Source organism: Xylona heveae (genome assembly GCF_001619985.1).
Source record: "Xylona heveae TC161 unplaced genomic scaffold L228scaffold_8, whole genome shotgun sequence".
NCBI lineage: Eukaryota > Fungi > Ascomycota > Xylonomycetes > Xylonales > Xylonaceae > Xylona > Xylona heveae.
The window spans coordinates 749,592-765,450 of record NW_017264200.1 but is presented as its reverse complement, the minus strand read 5'-3'; the positions used below and the strand labels follow the sequence as shown (position 1 = coordinate 765,450).

Below are 15,859 nucleotides of genomic sequence, written 5' to 3'. Positions count from 1 at the left end.
CAAGTTTATGTGCATTACATAACCAAGCAACAAGTCGCGATGCCAGAGTGGTTAATGGGTGTGCCTGCTATCTCCTATCAGGGAGTGCAGTCACAGCACATGTCTTCGGACGCGCAGGTTCGAATCCTGCTCGCGACGACTTTCTTTTTTGTTTTATTTTATTTATTTCTTTTTTAAACTTACGAAAAGAGATCACTGAGGTTCGATATTATTTGTCTTGTATTTTATTTATTTTTGAATTGGAATTAATTGTAGCTTTCAAAAGAAAGAATGGATAAATAAAAACCAAAACAAAAAAAACACGCAAAGAAAAAAAAAGAAAAAGGAAAGAAAAGGAAAGGCATAGGTGTATACAAAATGCCAAGTTGAATAATGTTTGACAATGCTAGATTTCGGTATGCAATTGCGAATGGCTTAATAGGGATATCAGAGTACGATTTAGATACATATACGTGCACAGATAGGAGATAGAGATAGATGAGTTATCAGGTCGGCATCTGACTTGAATGCAAAGGGTAAATTGAGAAAAGAAACTCCATTTTATGCATATGGAAGCTGAGTCTACTGAAATGAACAAAGGGGCATTTTTATCGCCTCAAGTAACCTTGACCCAAACCATAACCGACCAACGACCAGACGAGACCACGAAATTGACCAACAGAAGAAGAGGGGAAAAAGGAGTCAGATGTAAGATACAAGTACAGAGCGATTTGCGGCACGCAAATGCTGCATTGAAACATAACATAGAAAAGGGACCACCGATGATTGCCAAAGAAAAAAGAAAAAACAGAAGAAGTATTGAGAAAGAAGAGGACAAAAGGAAAGAAAAAGTAACAAGAACGTAATCAATGATATGTCAGCCGTTTGACAGGACTCTCATCTACATTTGGTTTCCCATCTCTTCCCGAGGCAGCAGGCGGTAAACCATACGGCTCATGCCCGGGTCCGAGTGGATATCCACTTGGACCGGGCTCGCGAGCCTCTTGAAAGTGAGTATAGCCATCATAAGGACGATTGAAGAAAGCGGACGGCCCTGGGTGTTGTTGTTGGGGAGGGTGATATTGAGGTTGAGGAGCATGCATAAACGGTGCGGCGGCATTGAGAGATGCTAGGGCCTTGTTCCGGAAGAAGCCGAATGCAAAATTGGAGATGCCAAAGCATCCGAAAACAAGGAAGAGGGTGAAGAACTAGACAGCGGAGGCAGAAAAGTTAGATTAGAACAATTATGGCTTATAGGCAAGGGGACTGGCAGAGGGAAAAAGAATGGGAAAGATGCTCCTGATTTAAAGTGAGGCAAAGGAATAACGTACCATAGCTTTATAAGAGATGGGTTCGATAAAAGAATTGAAGATTTCGGCAAAAGTATGAGCAGAAACTCGTGCGCGGCCGACGAGATTCGGGTCCCTGTTCATGCATCGCTCCCAGTTGTTGCAGATTGTTTCTACCGCAGGGACCCGATTGGGGCCATCACATCTGTTGTCGACGTAATTGCGCGCGCAGACGGACATTTCTGCGAGTGTCTCTGCAGCAATTTCTTCGCTCTTCTTGTCAACATCATTGCGAATGGTCGACCAGAAAGCGCATATAATGTATATGAAGAAGAAGACAAGGAAGACGTTTAGCAGTAGCTGGGCATAAAAGGAAAGAATGTGTGGTAAATTGGGATGATTTTCGATGAATGCGAAAACCGAGCTCAATACAGCTTGTTTGGCGGATGACGGTGCGTCTTGGTTTCGAAGTTGTCGATGATCTGAACTGATTCGTCTGCGGCCACGCACATCATCGGAGTCGGATTCATAACTGTCATGTCGCCGATGGGTTAGGCGATGCTCTCGTTCGGCGTCACGGCGTCTTCTTCGTTGTACGCGTTTGAGAATGCCGTTGTTATAGTATTGTTTGCGGGAGTCACCATGGTCGAGACTCGTCGTGGTGGTGCGAAGCTTGTCAAGGAATGTCTCCTTTTTCTTCTCTGTTGGAACACCAAATACGTTCGAGAACTGGTTCTGATTGCCGTTCAGCCATAAGGCTTCAGCGGTCGCAGTAGCCGTGTTTGAAGTTCGAGTTGGCTCCGGTGTGTCCTCGGCATCTGCTTGTTCGGGCGAGGAAGCATTTTCTGCTCCAGACGAGAACATGTCCACGTCAAATTTGCGCGGGGTCGTAAATGCAGGGTTTCGGAAAGCAGGAGGTAGTTTTACTCCCGGAGTGCCGGAGAAGAGGAACGGTTGTGAGTTGGGATCTCGTAAAGATGGAGCCGAAGGCTTCGAAGGCGAGTCGAAAATGCTCCGAGAGCCTGTAAAGATGAGTTAACCATCTGAAAATATTGAACGAGGCCTTGTCAAGACTAATAGGCAGTAACGGGTAGGACACATCTTCCTGCTTTTTGTGAGAGCCATGGAAAAAACAGAGTTGACCTACGTTTCTTTCCCAATGCTCCATCATCTTCAGCACTGCCTCCTTGCTGACTCTTCTGTCTATGGTTTACCGCCAACCGATGAAACGGAGAGGACTCGTCCGCCGGGCCCAGGGTTTGCCATTCAAAGTCCATAGGACTCTCGTGTGTTCGAAGATTTGACATACTTGAAATCCGCTCGCAAGACTAGCCACAAAGCCCTGTTTTCCCGTATGACTGGTGCAATGTATGTATGTATGCCAGAAGCGCAATCTCGTTATCCCAGTTCTTGTATCGTTTTCGTCAAGCCCTCCTTCGGAGTGTCCTATTCCGAGAGTCTGTAGTTCCAGATTTTCAACCTTGATGGTAACGTGACGGCGAGTAAGGAATGACTGTGGATGCAAATAGCGCGGCGGCAGTTAAAAGCCTTGCAGCCGATATAAAGCTTGTGAGAACAACGATAAATCCGATGGAGAAACAGTTGCTCTAGGGCGATCCTTGACCAAAATCAACAATCCACTTCACCTAGCTCTTCGAACACCACATTCAATATTCTTTCCACCTTATATTCCCTCTTCAGTATTATATCAATCCAAAGTAGGAACCTGAACTCTCTTCGCCGTGACTATAGTCCAGTGAGCGGCGTCTCTCGCACAAGCATATAGCTCTCTCCGTGCTCGAGGCGGTTGTATGTTCTGGTACTGCTGCTTCAGTTTGGCAATATGTCGGAACAGTTCACGGGTTTGAAGCCTCGGAGAGCCTCACGTTGACGCCGTTGGGGTCTCGGCAGCTTGCTTGAATTCCGATATGCAAGCCTCGTGGAAGACAAAGGAGATGCCGACTACAAAGACAATTGACAAGGTAAACAAAAAAGTACGTAACTCAGTAGGTTCTGAAAGGCCACTCGCTCGGCAGATCGACCCATCAAGCGAGTTCTGGCCCGTGGGGCCAAGGGGCGAGGGGGGCAACGCAGGGTTACAACACGTGCTTTTGGCTCGAAGTCATCGTTGTTTTTCTACAAAGAAACTCATGAAAGAGATGGAGATACTGCAATCAGTCTGTAATTTCAAAGGGTTTATACTGGTTTATATATAATAGAGTATTAAGAATAACATGCGGTGAAGCGAATTATCATCTACAACAGACACGCTGTTAAGGAGAACCTATGCAATGCATCGCAACACAACGACGAAATAACACGTCCAGGATAAAGCAGCCCGTTCTACTCCAGTTGCGCCAAGTGAACCGAGTGATGCTTTCCAAATCGATGACAATAATCGTAATGCATCAAATGCTGCCAGAAAAAAAAACACCCCCGGACCAAAGTAGTCTGCCATCCAGAGGGGGCCCGTAAACAAGTACACGCAAAAAGGTATCAGTAAAGATGTATGCGAAACCCAGTCGTGGCCCGTCGTAGCGATAGATAAGTGAGGCGTCCGAAGCGCCATCAGCCTCCACCTCAAATGAGTTCAAATCCGTCAGCATCGGTCGTGGCTGGACCAGCCATGTTCTCGGCGGCCTCGGGTTCTTTGCCCACGACCTCGTATTCCTCTTTGATGAGCTTCTCAGTTTCCTTGGTGTGGAATTTCTCGACGGCCTTGGTGAGAGCCATGCTGAGGATTTGGCTACCCTGCTGGGGGCCACGCTCAGCATCATAAGAGTAAGCAATTTCCGCGTCCGGTTCAGGAGCAGCAGAGGCCTCAACAACGTCGTCATCAGACGAGTCAGTCTGGCACTGCTCTTCAAGAATGTCAAACTTGCGAGTCATGTTCATGCGATGCGACACGCCCTGGAGCAGCTTGGCATTGCCACGGCGAATAGCGCTGTTGACTCTTACGGGCTGTTAGTAAGTGCACTCTTCACATTCAGGCGCTGACGTCGACCTCAACATACCTTTGCTGTGGGTGAATCGGTCGTCTTGTCCCGGGAATAATAGGTTGACGTCGACCGGGAGCGTAGGTTGCTACTCCGGCAGCCCACTTGTGTTTCTGTGCATGGTGACGCTGGTAGGCGACAGCATCGCCGCGCAGGTCACCAGTAGAATATGTCTGCTCCATAATGTCTGCTTGTATATATAAATGCGGCGATGGTGATGAAGGTATTTTATAGATTATTTTATTGATTCGTCAAGTAGACGGAAGCAAAATAGGGACGTTAGGGCAAGGGCCAGTTGAAGCTGGTGGAAGAATAATAGAAGCTCAAATGACAGATGGATAAGGATTAAGCCAAGTATAAAGCGAAGGATATACAAATGACTCGAGCCGTCACGCGGATTAGTGTAGAGTGTCGACGTATGTTTGGAAAAGGAAAGGCAAGCAAGTCACAACGGAAGGTAGACTGCTGATGCTGGTGTACCTAGATAGGCAGTTGTGAGGCGTAAGGCAGACAAGGAAAGAGCCAGGTCGGAGACGACTGAGCTCTTTTCGTCCACGCTCCAGCCTTATTACAGAGGTTGTGTAATAACCAAGGGACAAAGGTGGAAGATGACTGAAATAATTAGCACCACTTGAGTCATGAACTAGGCAAACGTGACAGAATGACTCCCAATGACGAGCGGGATGGCGGGATGACGAGATGACTAACCTCAAGTAGAAGGATGACTCTTGTCTCAGCACGTTTGCGGGACGACAGACGAGGCTTGTGAGGAGCTGAAAAAGGTAATGAAGAATGAGGCAGAGGAAGAGACAGTTGGAGTTGGTTGGGGGGAATAAAGGCGCTCTTTATCTATTTGCCCCATCCTTCTTCTTAAACCCCATGCCCCTCCGTTCTCATCTCTTCTCCCAATCTAGACAAGTATGGGATGGATGGCGGAGAAGATGAGCGATTACCTATAAGGACGGTAGAAGACCCACGAGGGGCTGGGCTGGCTCAGGCTGGCTCATCTCGTCATGGAGGAGTTGCCGCAGTCATGGACTGCCATCAGGGTCCTTTTGGCTGGATCAAGGGTGCAAGCCACACTGGCCAGGAGATCAAGTGCCTCACACGGATATCGGACATAATGCTCGTCATTCTTGTTTGATTGAGACCATCCCGAGAACTACCTAAGCTACTTTAACCAAGAGATAAGCTTGCCGGAGGAGATAGGAACCATGACCTGATGACTTCCAGGTAAAACAGGTAGAGGTACCTTCACCTCTCCGTGCTCTATGGCATATAATGCTCCTCAGACAGGTACTCGTACTTTACCCACACTCATCATACTTGGCCGGATGCAGAATTGCTGTGCACAATGATAAACGTGGGGGCCTTTGGGTTGTTCTGTCGCGAGCACGAGCACGGAAGCTACACTGCCTCGGCAGGAGTTATCGGGTATCTGTACCCCAGACGCAGGGAATTTTTCCGGTTTTCTCGCGTATCAGTACTTGATTTTTGTACTTGATACTATCTTCAGCTCAGGTCCCTTCAAATGACGACAAACCAGACGCTTTGGGCGCGTCTCCTGGTCTATCAACCAACAAACAGTCAACAGATATCCATCAAACAAACAACGACATTATCGCCAAGCCCCGAGCAAGCGTGAAACAGTGTTGCTTTTATGGAGTACACGCATCATCAGCGGCACGGTCACTGTCGATGTCCCTCTCTTCTTGACCTGGTTCGTCTCCCCCCTCGCCCGTCTCCTCCCCCTCGAGGATTTGCCAATGCGCTGTCCCGTGCTATCTGACTATCTTGCGTGTCTCTTCCTTCAAGTCCTCGATCACCTTGATCGTCCCCATCCTCCCCTTCACTGCTTGATGCCTCCTCTGCAGCCTCGCTGGGCAGGACACTCGGGAACCATCCGTACCGAGAAAAGTCTACCGTGAACTCACCGAGGCTCCCCCGCCCCACTTCGACCCCTTCGCGGCGAAGAGCGGCCGCTTGCCGCGATGCTCCCGACGCCCTGTAGATAGATGCATATGATCAACAATCAAGCTGATGACTTCATGTTGCCTAATCCTGCAATATGCGAAACTCGCCGCGATTCGTGTGAAAGAGCTGGCGACATTATTCCAGAGAAGAAAAATGAAAGTAATCAAGATCAACTCATGAATTTAAACACACCTTGGTGAGATTATCCCTTTTGCATTAATGACTCGCTGCCATGGTACATTTCCTTCATGAAAAGCGAGATCCGATCTCTCAGACGAGGGCAGATGCTTTAGACTCACGCCGACTTGCCTATCATAAGTTAGTCAGATAAAAAAAAATGAATTCTTGGAGTGTTTGAGGCTTGCTCATTTGGTCCATAATTTTGACATTTGTTAAATTAATCCCAAATTGAGGCATATTGGAGGAAAGAATGTTTAAGGCCGAGAGAAGCAATTGACCACTCACCGAGGACGTTCCGCTGTAGAGAAAACAGTACTTGTTAGCATAACCATCTTCCTCAGCTGCATGAGCCCATTTGAAACGAGGGTGCTAATTGGGTCATTGCTGAAACTTAAGGGTGTTTTTTAATGCGTGGGAAACCATATATTGACAACAGTACATCCTTGACTCCTTGAAAGACAAAAGGGTTGCGTTGACTTACGGCAGTCGAGTAGTGTAGCAATATGGCCATAAGAAGTGACTTTGCCTCTGGGGATCTCTTGGACGGCTTCGTAGACTGCAGCGAACCAAGCCTCTGCTTCCTCAGAGCGAACCATGCTGAGAGTCTCTTCTCGATTGGCACGAGAGTACCTTAGTATGCCTTCTTCGCATAAAAGGTAGCTTTTTGTCCGCCTTGTTGATGATTCAAGAGTAAGGTAGAGTTTTGTTTAGGGTTCTGATGCTGTGCATTCCTTGTGCAGGGTGCTGCACTATTCTGTGCTGGACTGTACTATAGGCAAACTCCTTGAACGGGCACCGGCTCCTTTGGTTATAGGTTTAGCTAGAGCTCACAGAGAATTGCACCCTACGATTGCCGAGTAGATTGTTTATGGTTATAAGAGGGAGATTTTAGCTTACAAAATAGAACACTTGTAGAAGTAACTAAGGTATTGAATAAATGCAATATTGCAGTGATCTATACTACTACGTATACAAGCTAATACATATTTAAAGTAATATTTCTGCATGCATAATCAACGCATAAATTCATAAATACCTACATTCTTAGACTTGGGGCCTATAATCAAGTTCAGATGGAGATTCTGCCATAGTCGGAAGTAGCCCCCTCCGTAACTTACCTGTTGCGCGAGTCCGTTAGAACTTGGTGTTCTGAGTAGCGATACGGCCGTAATCGAGAGCCTTGAGCAACGAACAAAGTACTGATACCTCGTGCGGCGCGCTCAATTCCGCGCTCTCATCCAGCGGCATCGGCTCCACTAGCACCAAAGAGGGATGGCGCGCTTTGGTGGGGCAAATGTTTCAACAGCGAAGATGCTATACGAATACGACTACGACGTATCGACTCATACAAACCCTGATACCGACGGAGCATATTCATCGGCACAAGCATATCACCTTTGTATCCTTCCAAACAGAGATTCAATTATAAAAAGGAAGATCCTGCCACCAATTTTGCTGCAGGTTCAATTTCAACGTTTTCAGCGTATATAGAGACGCATCATTTTCCGCTGACGGAAAGTTCGCCAAAAAAATTCCAACTCTATACACGGCGTCGAGTTAATATTTGATCTCGCCACCCCGCAAACATGGAGGCCATTAAGAAGACTTTTGCGAGATGCAAACAGGAACAAAGAGTATGAATCTACAGGAGCTGTATGGAATAATCTCAGTGCTGATTATTTGACAGCCTGCTCTCGTCACCTATGTGACGGCCGGTTACCCAACTATCGAGGAGACGGTTGACCTCATGCTTGGCATGGAAGCTGGTGGTGCTGGTAGGCCAAAGGGACTGCTGCAATACAGAGAGCAAGAAGATTAACACTCTATTACAGACATCATTGAGCTTGGTGTCCCATTCACGGATCCTGTCGCTGATGGACCAACAATTCAAAAGTCCAACGTCGTACGTCTCGGACCTGCAACAATTTTCCGATTTAAGAACTAAACATTGATTAACAATATCCTAGGTTGCTCTGCGGAACGGTGTCACCATTTCCATTGTGCTCGACATTGTTCGGACTGCGCGGTCGAAGGGCCTCCAAGCCCCCGTCATGATGATGGGATACTGCAACCCGGTTCTGAGCTACGGTGAGGACCGTATGCTCAAGGATGCTCGGGAGGCTGGCGTCAATGGCTTCATTATCGTTGATATGCCGCCCGAGGAAGCTGTTCAGTTCCGCGCAAACTGCACCAAGGCTGGGTTAGTGTGTCGATCAACGGTTGAATAATAAAATCCCACTGACGATTTTTAGCCTCTCCTACATTCCTTTGATTGCCCCGGCCACCTCTGAGTCTCGTATGAAGCTGCTCTGCAAGATTGCCGACTCCTTCATCTACGTTGTTTCCCGCATGGGAACTACGGGTGCCTCTGGCACCCTCAACGCTTCGCTCCCCGACTTGCTCCGCCGCGTCCACTCCTACTCCGGAAACATTCCTACCGCCGTCGGCTTTGGTGTCAGCACCCGCGACCATTTCCTTAGTGTTGGCGCTATCTCTGAGGGTGTTGTTATTGGCAGTCAGCTCATCAACGTTCTTGCTGAAGCCCCTGCCGGACAGGGTGCAAAGAAGGTCGAAGAGTATTGTGCCGCCATTACCTGCCGACGACCCGGTCAAAACGGTCTTACGAGAGAGGTGGGCATTGTTGAGGCTATGGGAGATGCGCAAGAACCCAGCGGAGTGTCTGTCGACAGAGTGATTACCGAGAAGGAGGCTGGTTCTGGACCTGGCCTTGCGGACCAGATCGAGGCCCTGAACGCTGACGGTGCTGCCGATCCTGCTGTAAGTATAAAACAATTTTTAATGGAGTCGAAGCTGACTTACGATACGTTAGGCGCTTCCGTCACGATTTGGCGAGTTTGGTGGCCAGTATGTCCCCGAATCGCTCATGGACTCCCTTGCGGAGCTTGAAGCTGGCTTCAACGCCATCAGGGATGACCCCAAGTTCTGGGAGGAATACAGATCATATTACCCTTACATGGGCAGACCCGGCCATCTCCATCTCGCTGATAGATTGACCGAACACGTCGGAGGAGCCAACATTTGGTTGAAGCGGGAGGATCTCAACCACACTGGTAGCCACAAGATCAACAATGCCATTGGTCAGATTCTGCTTGCAAAGCGTCTTGGAAAAACCCAGATCATTGCAGAGACTGGTGCAGGTCAGCACGGTGTCGCCACCGCCACAGTATGTGCCAAGTTTGGCATGAAGTGCATCATCTTCATGGGAGCCGTACGTTTTCCATCTCTCTGGCTTTCGCAACTCAAGTACTAATTCCTTTGATAGGAAGATGTCAGACGCCAGGCACTTAACGTGTTTAGAATCAAGCTTCTCGGTGCCCAGGTTGTTGCAGTCGAGTCTGGCTCCCGCACCCTGCGTGACGCTGTCAACGAGGCTCTCCGCTATTGGGTGACTGAGCTCTCGACAACCCACTACATTATTGGATCGGCCATCGGCCCACACCCTTACCCCACCATCGTCCGTACGTTCCAATCTGTCATTGGAAACGAGACCAAGGAGCAGCTCCAGAAGTTGCGCGGCAATCTTCCTGACGCCGTGGTTGCCTGCGTTGGCGGTGGTAGCAATGCTGTTGGCATGTTCTACCCATTCTCCAAGGATCCCAGCGTCCAGCTCGTTGGTGTTGAGGCCGCTGGTGAAGGTCTCGACTCTGGCAGGCACAGTGCTACCCTCACTGGAGGCAGTAAGGGTGTGTTGCACGGTGTCCGGACTTATGTCTTGCAGGACAAGAACGGTCAAATCACTGAGACACACTCTGTTTCTGCGGGTCTTGACTACCCTGGTGTCGGACCCGAGCTGAGTTCTTGGAAGGACTCTGAACGGGCCACCTACATTGCTGCCACTGATGCCGAGGCATTCGAGGGCTTCCGTTTGCTCTCGCAGCTCGAAGGTATTATTCCTGCCTTGGAGACTTCTCACGCCATCTCCGGCGCCATCAAGATTGCCAAGGAGCTTGGCAAGGGTAAAGACATTGTCATCTGCGTTAGCGGCAGAGGAGATAAGGATGTGCAAAGCGTGGCAGAGGAGCTTCCTAAGCTTGGCCCCAAGATTGGCTGGGACCTGAGATGTAAGTGATTCCTACAAGTACTTCTGATAGTACCTAAGCTAATGATCATACTCCAGTCTAAAAACTTTGTAGATATCTACATGTTGTGTGATATACCACGAAAAGCATGCAATTTTTTTTTATAAAGCGGGGTCATACCGGCGCTTAGTAACTCTGAATATTTAGAGGTGTATTTGAAAATTTGAGTATATTTATGCAACTTCTTATTTGACTCGTTTGGTATGCTTAGCTCTAAGTGCAAGTGAACACAATCAAAAGGCCCCCTTCAAGGGAGCTCTGATTCCTAAAATTGGTGACGGGTGTACCGCTTCCATGGATTTTGAACTGTCAAAGGTGTGATTTCGTAATGTATTGGCTCCAAATTAATAGATAATTCCTCCTGTGTGGCTGTTAAACGTGTTATATGGCCTGCTGTCAACCGTTAACTAAAGGATGGTGGAGTTACCCACCAGCCACCGCGCTAATAACAAAGCTTATGGCTAAGGCTTAAAGCTCAACACTAACGAAAGAATAACTGCTCCGGGTAACACCTCAATTAACCTGACAGGCCGAGCACAAGACTAGCATCATCATCCATAGCTCCGGAGAGACCTACATATTCCTTTCTCCACCAAAACTCATTCCCAACTTTCCTCACATCGCCGTACCAAAACCCACCACCATGTCTCTCGCAGACTACCTCGCAAAGAACTACCTGACCGCCGATCCCCCCGCGGACAAGAAACTCAAGAAACGCAAGAGAAAGGGCGCCGCTGCACAGGCCACCGACGGATTAATTATCGCCGACGACGATGCCATGGGATGGGAGAACAACAGGATGCAAAACGACGACGACGACGATCCACTTACAGGTGCGTTACCATTGTCCTTCATTCTCTTCCCTTTTCTATTGTGCCGTTTCGCGAATTTTTTTCACTTGTCAATCATTGCGAATCTAGTCGCCAATTTCATAACATCCCCCCGCAGCTCTTCGTGAATACATAACAAACCTACTGACATTTTACAAATTACGTCTGCAGTCAACGCATCCAGCGCCGAATTTCGCAAATCCAAAAAGAACAACTGGACGACCGTCGGGACCAGTGCTCCAACCAACAGCGAGCAAGCCGCCGCCGACGCGATTCTCGCATCTGCCGCTGCTGAGCGCAAAGCGCAACAAACTTCTGTAGACGACGAGGACGGACCTACCATTGCCACCACCGGCGCCTCCGACGCCAACAACTATGTCAACGAAGAAGATGATGCAAACATCACGAAGATGGAATCCGGCGCACACGCAGGTCTGCAATCCGCGGAACAAGTCACCGCCGCGCTCCGCAAGCGACAAGCCGAAGAACTGCGCCGTTTCCGCGAAGAGCAAGGCGGGGATCCAACCAGCGGCATGGGTCAAGAGACCATCTACCGAGACGCCAGCGGCCGAATTATCAATGTGGCAATGAAACGGGCGGAAGCGCGGCGCAAAGCCGAAGAAGAAGCCGCGAAAAAGCAAGCCGAACTGGAAGCGCAAAAGGGCGATGTACAGCGTGTGCAACGCGATCAGAAACGCCAGCAACTCCAAGATGCAAAATATATGACGGTGGCGCGGTACGCGGATGATGTGGATCTCAACGCCGAGTTGAAAGACCGCGAACGCTGGAATGATCCCGCGGCGCAGTTTTTGTCGAGCAAGAAGAAGGGCAAGAGCGTCACGGGCAAACCGCTGTATCAGGGTGCAGCGCCGCCGAATCGGTACGGGATTCGTCCCGGTCATAGATGGGATGGTGTCGATCGGAGTAATGGCTTTGAAAAGGAGTATTTTGCGGCGCAGAATCGGAGGAAGAACATTCGCGACTTGGAGTATGCATGGCAGATGGATGAATGAAGGAAATGTTGGAGAATATCTGATTTTCGTGTGGGGAGTGGTTTGCACAATTTCGACAATACGCGCAATGCGGCATCAATTGCCAAAGTATATTTATCACGTTATGGGTTTCAAAAGCGACATGTACGGTTGCATGGGATGATTTCATTGTATATATTACTTTCCTATAATCTTTTCCTTGGTTATTGCTGGACATACCACGGGGCGTTTAGGTGCGGGATAAGTGGCATTGGAATATTAGGGACTTTGTTTCGTGGAGGCGACAGCGGGAATGCCCATTTTTCTCTTCCCGTCATTATCATAATACGCTTGAGAAAGGAAGCTTATAAAGCAAAAAATGCTCAAAAGCTTAGTGGTTCAAAAGCTCATGGTTGAGCTTACTTCTTTTCGCCGGGTGTATTGCCTTTTTTTAATGTTGCAATGGATCGTACGGGTGATAAAGCGGATATTACTGGTCCTTCTTCGACTCCGAAGGCGCCGACTTTGCAATCAAGTCCGCACCGACTTGCAACGTCTCTCGCCAGCCCCGTTGTCTCGCCCAAAAGTGCTCTCCGGGCTTGGCCTCTCTGAGACTAGCCTCACGGGCCTCGTCCTCGAGACTCTTGCGAGTAATCTTCTCTGGTTGGGATTGCTGGTCCGTAGTAGTAATTGGAGCGTTGCCAGCCTTGGCTTCCTGACCGAGCGACTCCTCAAGATACCGCTTGCGCACAAGGTATCTCTCCTTGCGCTCCTTGGCAAGGCCGGGAGACTCCATCTTGGCAAGGACCGTGCTGACGGCAAGTCGTACAACGAGATAAATATGTTCGGAGAAGAAGATTATCAGGAGAAGGACCCAACCCTTGATGCTTTGTGGGGTGCCGCTAGGACCCATGGAGTCACCGCTGAACATGTACACGAGTGCAGCACTTGTGATACTGCCAAACCAGGACAGAAAGCTGAGGCTGTCGAGCCATGGTCCGATAGAGTCTGCGCGCCAGGGAATTGGTCTTTGCATTTCGATGCAGATTTTGATTGCATCTGTGCGGAGTTCAAGCCAGTCGTTGATGAGGAAGGAGACTGCTGTAAGAGGCCAGACGACAGAAAAGAGAGCGAGATAGCCAAACTATGGAAGACAGCATTAGTGATTTAAGTCATCAAAATGAGGGTTTCCTAAGGAAGAGTTACCTGAATGCACATTTCTCGGAGGTCGTCAGTGACATCGTAGTGGTCCAGCTCCGCCTCATTGCGAACGCGAGTCAAGAACGCTGATTCCTCAGGGATATCATTGATGCTCAAGGAAGGAGTGGCACCTCCCTTCTTAGCAGCACGCTCGCTCTTGATCTCCTTGTACTTGTTAAAGCCACGACGCTTGACATAGGGAAGAACGACTTCCATGCCGAGATTTACAATCTGCGCAGTTACGGTGAAATAGATGACCTGTTTGCGAAGCCGATCAGGGTTGATGGTGAAGCCAGATTGAGGAACTTGAAGTTGCTTCTCGTGCTCAGCAAAGGGTTTGACTGTTAAGCTGAAGACGTCCAAGTAAGGAACAAGCAGACTGCCAAATGGTACGTAAACAAAAGCGGTGAGGATAATGGGAAGATAGGAAGTGATGAAGTTGAGGACAAAGATTTTCTGCGTCATTGCAGCTTCGTAAGAATCATTGGTCTCATAATTTTCAAGGTCGTTGAGTTTGCGGGCAATGGCAGTCAACAGAGCCAATATCGTGGGCTGAAGGATGGTCAGAAGACCAGTTGGTAGGAAAACCTTGATAATATTAGCCTCTAGCTCCCCTAGGGTTATTCCTTGATGTGTCTTACCAAGACTGATTTGAAGGGGCCATTGTAGACTTCTGTAATAAAAATCTCAATGGCAAAGCAGGTAGCGATGATGCTGCCCAGTGCTGCGCTAGCCAGAATGGCAAAGGGCAGCTGCAGGACTTGTCGACTGAAACGCTTGGTTGCTGGGAAAATTTTAACCATTTCACCTGTCACAGGATCCTTTTCCTCTTTCTCGGGCCTGAAGCTCGCTCGAATAGTCTCAATCGCAGAGACCCCGCGGACTCCCCATCGCACAGCAAGGTCCTTCTCCTGATGTTTCCAGTACTCGACAAAAACAATGCACCACAGACCATTCACGATTGCGTAAATGGGAGAAAAGTATCCCAGGAGGACCCAGCAGGAGAAACCGAAGAGCGCTGGAAAGAGAAGAAAGGCAAAGTAGGTCTGAAGGAATGCAAAGTAGAATGCAACCTAGCGCTTCATTTAGTATTGCGCTGTTTCAGCAAATATGATGACTGCCTGGAAAGAACGTACCTTTTCGCCAAATTTGTTTCTTATATCATCAAGGTCCTCAAGAGTGAGCGTTGAGGAAGTGCTCCATTTCTTGATCCATTCCTTATTGAAAGTGTGGTCGTGGAGCGCAAAAACAGATTCGACATTCTTCCATTCGCCCTGCTTCGGTGTGATGCCGGCTCCACCCTCAACGCTGGGATCTGTGATGCGTGCGTATACAAGCCTCAGTCGTTCAGACTCAACTGCAGGTTCCTTGCTCAAAGATGACTGGGTCTCCTTGTCCGGTTCTGCAGCGCGGACTCCGTGCAACCAATCTTTGACTCTGCGGTAGAACGTTAAAATGGAAACGCTTGACAATATCGCACCACTTCTACGAACCTCGACCTGTAGATCTCTCCAGTTAAATGACCCTCAGAATACATCTTCACGAAGACGAGCACCGAGCAATCGTCTCCTGGCCTAACGGCGGTCGCGAGCCCCACATCAGTCAGAGCACGGATAAGCTTCTCGAAGCCGGCCTGTGCCTTCTCTTTATCTGTGGAACAATCTTAGACGCTATATCATCCGTTATCAAAAAAAGTTCTCGGCTCACCAGTATCCTGGAATCTATAACAAATCACATAATCGACGTCAAAGTTGGCCTGCAACGCATTGCCGTGAGTCGTGTGAGCCGTCATGGTGAAAGCAGCCGCGATTGCTTCAGCGGTTGCGAACAGAGAGAGCGCAAGAGTGGATGGAAGGGTAGCAAAAAGAAGACTCTTATAGCACTGCCTTCTTTAACGCCCTCATCCAAGCTGGCTTGGAATGGAAAGCAAGAGACAAGGAAGTTGGCAGCTGCTGGAGGTGCCGGTGGGGAGTTGGGGAAAGGTTGCGGTACGACGAAACGCGTATAAATTTGGCAGCCTGAGCAGGTACCCGTTTGTTTGGCTGGTGAACGGGCCGTCCCACGTCATCAAGGCCCAAAAGAGGTTAGCCCAGACCCCGAGATTCCCATCTGCTCGCTTGTCGGAGATTCGGTAGAGGATGACCGATCCTCCGTTATCAAGATCAGATAAGCCAACTCTAATTTCCGAATGCCAAATTAAGAAATTACTCTCTACAGACACCCAGAAGGGGGGAGAAAGAGAGTCAAAGTGCTCAGTAAGTGTCGATATATATATAACGGAGATGCATGCAATTGAAATCGTTTTGATACAAGGAACGGGCAAGACTCAGTCAGTCACTC

The 15,859-nt window shown here is 48.8% G+C and overlaps 6 protein-coding genes and 1 non-coding gene across 7 annotated transcripts; 3 read left to right on the top strand and 4 right to left on the bottom strand.

Moving 5' to 3' along the window:
- The first annotated feature begins 33 nt into the window (after positions 1 to 33).
- On the top strand, positions 34 to 138 carry L228DRAFT_t99. The gene has a single exon. It is a non-coding gene; the product is annotated as a tRNA-Ser (tRNA).
- A 707-nt stretch (positions 139 to 845) lies between these two features.
- Positions 846 to 2,575, bottom strand: L228DRAFT_240103 (hypothetical protein; the record flags this gene model as incomplete). The annotated part of the gene is made up of 3 exons (XM_018331209.1): positions 846 to 1,187; positions 1,311 to 2,290; positions 2,416 to 2,575. The coding sequence occupies 3 exons, from the start codon at positions 2,573 to 2,575 to the stop codon at positions 846 to 848; spliced, it is 1,482 nt and encodes a 493-aa protein (XP_018186788.1).
- Positions 2,576 to 3,795: 1,220 nt separating this feature from the next.
- Positions 3,796 to 4,769, bottom strand: L228DRAFT_168605 (hypothetical protein). Its single transcript, XM_018329458.1, has 2 exons — positions 4,283 to 4,769; positions 3,796 to 4,221 (listed from the first exon to the last, which is right to left on the bottom strand). The coding sequence occupies exons 1-2, from the start codon at positions 4,444 to 4,446 to the stop codon at positions 3,849 to 3,851; spliced, it is 537 nt and encodes a 178-aa protein (XP_018186787.1). The 5' UTR covers positions 4,447 to 4,769; the 3' UTR covers positions 3,796 to 3,848.
- Positions 4,770 to 5,680: 911 nt separating this feature from the next.
- Positions 5,681 to 7,097, bottom strand: L228DRAFT_168608 (DNA binding methylated-DNA--cysteine S-methyltransferase). Its single transcript, XM_018329459.1, has 4 exons — positions 6,900 to 7,097; positions 6,704 to 6,716; positions 6,431 to 6,547; positions 5,681 to 6,269 (listed from the first exon to the last, which is right to left on the bottom strand). The coding sequence occupies exons 1-4, from the start codon at positions 7,012 to 7,014 to the stop codon at positions 5,954 to 5,956; spliced, it is 561 nt and encodes a 186-aa protein (XP_018186786.1). The 5' UTR covers positions 7,015 to 7,097; the 3' UTR covers positions 5,681 to 5,953.
- Positions 7,098 to 7,803: 706 nt separating this feature from the next.
- On the top strand, positions 7,804 to 10,738 carry L228DRAFT_249016 (tryptophan synthase). The gene is made up of 8 exons (XM_018332994.1): positions 7,804 to 8,052; positions 8,106 to 8,193; positions 8,251 to 8,321; positions 8,386 to 8,618; positions 8,671 to 9,196; positions 9,249 to 9,647; positions 9,702 to 10,500; positions 10,557 to 10,738. The coding sequence occupies exons 1-8, from the start codon at positions 8,005 to 8,007 to the stop codon at positions 10,559 to 10,561; spliced, it is 2,169 nt and encodes a 722-aa protein (XP_018186785.1). The 5' UTR covers positions 7,804 to 8,004; the 3' UTR covers positions 10,562 to 10,738.
- Positions 10,739 to 11,161: 423 nt separating this feature from the next.
- L228DRAFT_240099 (hypothetical protein) lies at positions 11,162 to 12,361 on the top strand (the record flags this gene model as incomplete). The annotated part of the gene is made up of 2 exons (XM_018331208.1): positions 11,162 to 11,351; positions 11,520 to 12,361. The coding sequence occupies 2 exons, from the start codon at positions 11,162 to 11,164 to the stop codon at positions 12,359 to 12,361; spliced, it is 1,032 nt and encodes a 343-aa protein (XP_018186784.1).
- A 120-nt stretch (positions 12,362 to 12,481) lies between these two features.
- Positions 12,482 to 15,487, bottom strand: L228DRAFT_249014 (plasma membrane stress response protein-like protein). Its single transcript, XM_018332993.1, has 6 exons — positions 15,227 to 15,487; positions 15,013 to 15,169; positions 14,656 to 14,956; positions 14,161 to 14,592; positions 13,526 to 14,107; positions 12,482 to 13,463 (listed from the first exon to the last, which is right to left on the bottom strand). The coding sequence occupies exons 1-6, from the start codon at positions 15,309 to 15,311 to the stop codon at positions 12,810 to 12,812; spliced, it is 2,211 nt and encodes a 736-aa protein (XP_018186783.1). The 5' UTR covers positions 15,312 to 15,487; the 3' UTR covers positions 12,482 to 12,809.
- Positions 15,488 to 15,859: the final 372 nt, after the last annotated feature.

Coding starts and splice junctions, on each gene's coding strand:
- L228DRAFT_249014 (XM_018332993.1), bottom strand. CDS start 15,311: ATGACGGCTCACACGACTCACGGCAATGCGTTGCAGGCCAACTTTGAC. Junction 14,957..15,012: donor GGAGAGATCTACAGGTCGAG/GTTCGTAGAAGT, acceptor GTTCTACCGCAG/AGTCAAAGATTGGTTGCACG. Junction 14,593..14,655: donor GAAACAAATTTGGCGAAAAG/GTACGTTCTTTC, acceptor ATGAAGCGCTAG/GTTGCATTCTACTTTGCATT.
- L228DRAFT_168608 (XM_018329459.1), bottom strand. CDS start 7,014: ATGGTTCGCTCTGAGGAAGCAGAGGCTTGGTTCGCTGCAGTCTACGAA. Junction 6,270..6,430: donor AAAGGGATAATCTCACCAAG/GTGTGTTTAAAT, acceptor ATCTATCTACAG/GGCGTCGGGAGCATCGCGGC.
- L228DRAFT_168605 (XM_018329458.1), bottom strand. CDS start 4,446: ATGGAGCAGACATATTCTACTGGTGACCTGCGCGGCGATGCTGTCGCC. Junction 4,222..4,282: donor CCGATTCACCCACAGCAAAG/GTATGTTGAGGT, acceptor ACAGCCCGTAAG/AGTCAACAGCGCTATTCGCC.
- L228DRAFT_249016 (XM_018332994.1), top strand. CDS start 8,005: ATGGAGGCCATTAAGAAGACTTTTGCGAGATGCAAACAGGAACAAAGA. Junction 8,053..8,105: donor GATGCAAACAGGAACAAAGA/GTATGAATCTAC, acceptor ATTATTTGACAG/CCTGCTCTCGTCACCTATGT. Junction 9,197..9,248: donor ACGGTGCTGCCGATCCTGCT/GTAAGTATAAAA, acceptor ACGATACGTTAG/GCGCTTCCGTCACGATTTGG.